The sequence below is a fragment of the Echiichthys vipera genome, assembly GCF_963691815.1.
Source record: "Echiichthys vipera genome assembly, chromosome: 9".
Lineage (NCBI taxonomy): Eukaryota > Metazoa > Chordata > Actinopteri > Perciformes > Trachinidae > Echiichthys > Echiichthys vipera.
This window is the reverse complement of record NC_139834.1, coordinates 29,714,232-29,721,197: the sequence shown is the minus strand read 5'-3', so window position 1 is coordinate 29,721,197 and position 6,966 is coordinate 29,714,232. Positions and strand designations below refer to the sequence as shown.

General features: G+C 39.9%; 1 protein-coding gene across 1 annotated transcript; it reads left to right on the top strand.

The window, feature by feature from the left end:
- Positions 1 to 1,625: 1,625 nt before the first annotated feature.
- Positions 1,626 to 6,588, top strand: LOC310952139 (galactose-specific lectin nattectin-like). The gene is made up of 7 exons (XM_083920644.1): positions 1,626 to 1,660; positions 1,831 to 1,896; positions 2,430 to 2,451; positions 2,786 to 2,868; positions 3,094 to 3,228; positions 4,991 to 5,099; positions 6,389 to 6,588. The coding sequence occupies exons 2-7, from the start codon at positions 1,831 to 1,833 to the stop codon at positions 6,457 to 6,459; spliced, it is 486 nt and encodes a 161-aa protein (XP_083776770.1). The 5' UTR covers positions 1,626 to 1,660; the 3' UTR covers positions 6,460 to 6,588.
- Positions 6,589 to 6,966: the final 378 nt, after the last annotated feature.

Sequence of the window (6,966 nt, the reverse complement as noted above, 5' to 3'; positions counted from 1 at the left end):
TGAGAAACTGCTCTATTATGAAACCTGCCCCTAGTGGACACTCAGAGAACTGCAGTTTTTGTCACTTCCTGATTGGATCAACCAGGAAGTCGCTGTGGTGGGGGCTGGCTAGAGACACGGAGTGCCGTGTGGCTCTACCCTCTTAAAAATCCTGTCCCCGTTACAATTTTTTTTTTTAAATGACCCCCGTTCCCTTACCACCCCGGAAAATAATCAAATCTAATTTATCTAGCAGCATGTGCTGTTAGCCTAGCTCCTGGGCGGTGGAACTTATGTGAGCTAATGTGGCTAATCCAGTAAACGTCAGCCAGATGGACGTATCTTCCTCCCCCTAACGTCACATACATGCCCTTTTTTTGGTAAGAGGAAATGAGAAGGAGTCGTAGTCTGACAAGATGGAGACTCCCTGAGGTGAATATGATTGGATCAAGTTTAGAATACAGACCTCTACAGAGAGGTTACATCCATTTTTTATACAGTTTATGGTTACTTCATGTCTTTTTATGCCACAGAAACGCAGTGTATACTAAAGCCGGAACACATGACCAGAGGGAGAAATTTGGAGCGGAACTGTTGATTAATCTAATTCACATGGAAGCAAAAAAACTAACAACTTTGCTTTTATAAAAGCAAAAGAGCAAGATTTGCTAAATGACATCAAGCTGATCCTTTCTTCTATTTTTTCAATAAGCAAACATGCAAAAAAGAGAATAAGAAAGATGGTTGACTATAAACTTTGGGGTGTGTTGGAGAAATATGGAATTAATGGGTTTACATGTGTGAGTGGGGAGATGTCTGTCTCCTCTCTAAAGTGTGTTCAAGGGGTTGTTTTATTATGTTGGCTCCATAACAGATGACAGGACCTTGGTGCTTGAAAGTGTTGCACAGTGATATGTCACGCACTTTTGGGGACACTTTTAAGTTTGCTGGTGTCTATGATCATGTACACATGTGCCAGAAGCTTCTCTCAAGATTCAAGATTCAAGAAGCTTTATTTATCCTGAGGGAAATTATTGTGCAGCAGTTTCAATACAAAGATGGGAAAGGGTCTCTGATCAGATCTGAATGATTAAACTATATGTTCAACTGAGATCGACCGAGTCTGGAAGGATAATCAATAGTACAAGTTTTGTTCATCAGGCTCAGTGTGCAGTAACTACCACATACATCCAGTTTTTGTTTTCTCAAAGTCTGTCTTTCTTTCAAGAAGAACCAGCTTTGTCTTTACAGGGAGTCTTTAAACTCTGGTGTTAATAACTCATAAAAACTTCGAGGTCGGCTTTACATACGACACAGACTCAACTTTGGCTTGACTATGTTACGTATTACGGGTTCCACCATAGCTTTACAAAATAAAAGCCATTTATAACTGCTACAAACTCCCTCCCTCATCCAGGCCTCATAGATTTATTTAATTTTTTTAACATATCCAGTTACAAAACAAGCCTTCGACAGCTTGCTTCACCGTTTATGTTCTTGGACAAGGATGTATTACATTTTCTATTTGTTTCCTTTTTGTCAAGGTAGGAAAGCCCCAGATTCTGACATGCAGGTGTTTCACTTTCGTTGACAAGGTATATAATGTCCAACTGGTTTCCCTCTGTTTAAGTCTGTTGTCTCCTTATCTGCTCTGCTCTGCCTGTCATCACTACATCAAAAGGTAATATTTCAGAGGTTCATAACGTATATTATAACAGCTTCAATTGTTTACATCTTCCACATCTATTCTTAATGAGCATGAAATCGTCTAAGCACAGATTCATTTTTTTAAATGAATCGAGGTTTTTATAAGTCCGGGATACACTTAATCTGTTTAATGTCTTTCCACAGATGGCATCAGGATTTCACTTGGTTTGGTTCCTTTCTGTGACCAGCGGACTGCTCATTACAGGAACTGTAAGTAAAACAATAAAAAAATGTTTTTTGGGGGGTTGACTAGATGCTAGTTTATATATTGTATGATTAATATTATACAGTACATTATTATGTTGGCTGTTTGGCTTGGCAAAAGCAAAGAAAAGCAAACTTCATTGTGTATGTGCTATAAATAATTATAGAATGGATTTAGTGTGATCCATAATTCAAATCAGAATAAAAGCTTTTCAACAAAGATGATACAGTCAAGAAAGACGGTAGAGATCAGGAAGATTTTCACAGGTTGATACTGAAGCTGCTGAATTATTTCATGATATATCTGATGTCAGCAGATTTTGCCGTTTTTCAGTTCAAGCTCAATTATAAACACAGCTTTTACCTTTTTTCTGTCAGGTCACTCCCACTGCCTGCTTTTACAGCACAGTTACAACATATAATTTGTTTTTTTTACTATATCTAATAAATAATATGTATAAAGAGGAGGAACTGCTATGGTAAAAGAGGAAAAGTGTAAATTATCTATGGATTAAACAATGTATTGATCATTTTTTCAGATGTCACAAACAGACGAGACAGGTTAGTAACTGAATTTGCCTTAAGATTTGTTTGGGTGTTCCCATGGATCTATAGAGAGAACTGGATACAGTGTTGGAGGCAGCGCTCCGTTCATTATTATGGAAGCTACTCAGTGATGCATGAAGCTAAAAAAGTTAAACTTCTGTGTCAGACCTTTTCACCCGACATCAGTGTCGGACCTCACTAATGCTCTTGTTGCTGAAGAGTGGATTTTGTGCAGCATGAATGATACATTAAGTGGAATGATACATTAAACAGTGTAATGTGTGTCATCTGTTCAGGTGTCTACATACTTTTTGTGTAAGTTGTTTCTAACATGACAATTGTGTTGCAGGGAGCTGTCCTGATGGTTGGACCCGGTTTGGGAAACGCTGTTTCATGTTCTACCACATGCAAAAGTCTTGGACTGATGCAGAGGTACTTGATGGCAGGGATTAAGATTAATGACGTCCCATCGTCCCTGGGACGTAATTAATTGTCACCTGGACGATCAATATTCTCTCTCAGGTCGACCTCGGGACAAAGAAAGTTTTGTGGGCACTGACTTTATTTTTCTGTTTAAGTTTGCAACACTTTCTGCAAACCAGAATTGCTCCCTCCAGCTCATTCTGATTTCTCGGTTTCTCACTCTTCTCCTGTTAGCGTACTTGCGTTTCTATTGGTGGGAATCTGGCCTCGGTCCACAGTGCTGAGGAAAATGCCTCCCTCAGAGACCTGATTCAAAGAGTGATTGGCAATGCAGGACGTACCTGGATTGGGGGCACTGATGCAGTAAAGGTGAGATATTCAAACACAACTTGTTTAAGTGAAAACTTGATGATGTGTGTGGCAGCATTTTGGATTTGCGGTGGAAATGATAAACGGCGACAGAGTGACAGACACGACACCAACAGTAACCTTTGTAAGCACAGTAATAAGATAAAACACAGGGGTTGGGTGGTCTATACTTTACGAGCTTGAGTGCCGTACACCGTAGCTAGCACTATTTTTAACCACACTTATATTGTATTGGGGTCCTCAACTATTAATATCCAGGGTTTTTTCTAGCTAAAATGTGGGCTGAGGTGGGCAGGGGAGCGAAAATTTTGCGGTGTGTGCGTGTGCACGAGAGACAAAACGTGCACGCTCGTCAAATAACACGTGAATGAAGTGCCCAGCCACTGAATACTGAACTAAGGTCCACCTGACCTTACTCATTCACCCACAGCCCAAGAACCAAAACAGTTCCCTACAAAATATCACTCACTGTTTACATGATTATTATGATTTCCACCCTGATTATTTGTGAGCAGTAAGTGTGTCAGGGTTGACGTCAAAACCCAGAAGTTTAGTATCGCGCTGGTTAGATAATCCAAAACGGATAATGTCAGAAAATAAGATCTGTGACTCTCGTTTATGAAACTTTCACGTTTTGTTCAGTCAATCGTCACATACAGGCAGGGCTGCTGGAAGTCATTTTGAACAGGGGGTGCTGTGAAAAAATAGTTTGTTTGTTTTTTTGGATAAAAAAACTCTGAGCCTATTTAAATTACATTTTAAATAAACAGATTGAGATTCACTACTTTATTGTCATATACACTTCAGTGCACACAGCCAGGGTCTGTAACACACAGATGTCATCAGTTCTCAGATGAATATGCGCTATTAATTAAACTTCACAATAACGCTATAACAATGCAATCGATTTGGTCAGCTGGCATGAACCTGAGTCCCTGCACCATCTACGTTTATGTCACATGGGACTCTAACAGCTCCAAAATCCTTTTACGCACACCACAAGAAAATAATCTCTGACTATTTAAGCACGTTATTGAACAGTTCTCCACATCCATTACGCAAAGAACACATGCACAAAGTAAAACTCTCCCCACTCTAGGACTGTGACACACTTACAGCGTGCTCACACTATCCTTTTGGCCGCGGCCAAAACCGGTTTTTCAGCTAAAGTCTAGTACCTTTAAGTAGTGTGAGCGCACCCGCTCCGCGCTCAACTGGGGCCAGCTGGGCCGCCACGGCCCGCTTGAAATAGGTGGGCTTTAGCGGAGCCGTTTGCACATGTACGAGCACGAGCGTGCGCACGTGTACGAGCACGAGCACGAGCCCTACGGCAGTAGCGTTATGTCCGCCTGTTCGGACATGTAAATAGAAGGACGGACCATGCGCGGACATTTAACAACAACAACAATGGTGGTGAAAGGTTCACGTTGTGTTTACTGCAGATTTGGTCGGATGAAAATATTCAAAAACAGTCGACAAGACGCACAAAAACTCCGAGGTCTATGGAAAGATTTGTAAACAAAGCCACACACACGCGATCAATGCGTGTGACGTGTTACGGCTTGAAGGCGTATGGACAGCAAGAAGCATTGGCCGAGGCCCAGGTAGTGTGAGTACAAACGGGGCTGGGGCGCGGGGGGGAGAGGGAGGGGGGACAAGTACCCTAAAGTCCGGGTCTCGGTCCGGGAGGATAGTGTGAGCGCGCCCTTAGGCCCTCTTTCTTTATGTCTTGTCTGGTATTACATTCCACTTCCTTTTCCAGGAAGGAACGTGGAGGTGGAGTGATGGCTCACCCTTTGACTACAGGCGCTGGGGATACCACGAGCCCAACAACTGGGGAGTTGAAAACTGCATAGAGATGAACTATGGAGGTAAATATAAATAGAAAGAAGAGAAATATGCCTGAAAAAGTAGACCACATCTATAGTTCAGAGTGAATTATAATGCATTCATATACTTCATGACTACACTTATAAAGACAATAACACACAAAGCTTTTCCTGATGCACTACATCAACAGTCAGAAGATTTTGGATGTGACTTATAATGATTCATAAGTGATATGGATGCTCTTGACTTGTTATAAAATAGAGGTTGACTGATGGGGCTTATAATACATTATGCTCACCTCAATCAGCTAAAGAAGGACTCACAGTGTGCTAATAGTCCATGTTATAGTCCATTATCATTTCATGTGTAAAGTAAAGTGAAGTCAATATTGATGCATTTATAATACATGCTTTATCATAACATTGCATTGTTGGTGTTTAGAAAAGTGCAATATATTTTCATGCATTTAAAAGAATCTTTGCTGCATCATAAGTGATTAAGATGTAAGACGCCAAAATGCAGAATCATAGCACAGCATTTTAGCACACTGGGGGTCCTTTCTACAGCTGATTGTTGAGGTGTGTTTACATGACTTTAAGTAGTCATAATGAACCATTAGCTCCATCAGTCAACCTCTGGTTCAGGGGTTCTCAAGCCTTTTGTCCCGATCATCTGTGAAAACAAGTACTTCCAAGGCACAGCTTTACACATTATTCCATGAAAATCATCAGAAATAAGACTACTTTAAAAAGGCACACCAGTTTGGGAACAAAAATATATGATGTGGGATATTTTGACAGAAGTTTTGTTTCAACATCACACTCTTTCTGTGCATGCATGTAAACAAAATCAGTGTATAGCTTTTAAAAATATTTAGTTTTTTCTTGAGAATTTCACTTGACTGTTTTGTCAGTTTTGCACAAACGTTATTACTGCAATGAGAGAATACTTTTCATATGTCAAGTATTTAATGCACCCAGGAGTATACAAAGTGATAGGCTTTACTATGTTATCATTTCATAGACTTTTCATTTATTGAATTACCAGAAAACATGCTATATTGTACTATATATCGTTACCGAGAAATGAAATGATCTATGATGACAGAAGATTGCCCAGCCCTAGATGTGTTTTTTTAACAGTAGAGTGCGCTGCATGGTCGTTTGTTACATCTTCAGGTATACCAATAGGTATAATCATAGTCTTAAGATGCATCTGGATTATAAGCATTAAGAAACTTTACATCCAATCTTTACCATGAGACAAGTTAAACATTTGTGTAAAATACTTATGATGCTTGTTGCTCTGCTGTTCCAACCTCTCCCTACAGGAAACTACTGGAACGACATGAGGTGTTCCACTGCCAGACATTTTGTTTGTGCCATGGACGTGCCACAATGATAACTTCACTTCCTCTGTATTGTGTCAGGCTTCAGTGACGTTTTTGTTTGCTCTACTGTCAGTTAAAGCCATCTGACAGCTTTGGGTTAATGAATTTAGAGGAAACATGCAAAAACCTTTTGCCTTTTTTAAGAGGTCAAAATAATCACTTTCATCTTCTTTCTATGTTGTTCTTAACATCCATTTTTGTCTTTTGTTTGCCAATTTAAAACCCTTGATAATATGTAATCAACCAGCCAATCAGAAACATATTAAACATCATTTTCATTCACAGCACATTTCTGTCTGGTCTTGATTTGTTGACTGTTCTGTCAAGTGGTCACATTTATAGCAGAAAATGAAGGCGGTAACTTCAGAGAGAATCAAAGTCTCAGACCAACCCACAACAACCAATTCTCTCTGTGAAATACATTGAATGATTAATCTAAATCACACATCCAGGCCTTTCTCCTGTCTAGGGTTGTCCTTGAAATAAATTCATAGTCGACTAACACTTGTGTTTACCAG

Coding starts and splice junctions, on each gene's coding strand:
- LOC310952139 (XM_083920644.1), top strand. CDS start 1,831: ATGGCATCAGGATTTCACTTGGTTTGGTTCCTTTCTGTGACCAGCGGA. Junction 2,452..2,785: donor GTCACAAACAGACGAGACAG/GTTAGTAACTGA, acceptor ATTGTGTTGCAG/GGAGCTGTCCTGATGGTTGG. Junction 2,869..3,093: donor AGTCTTGGACTGATGCAGAG/GTACTTGATGGC, acceptor TTCTCCTGTTAG/CGTACTTGCGTTTCTATTGG.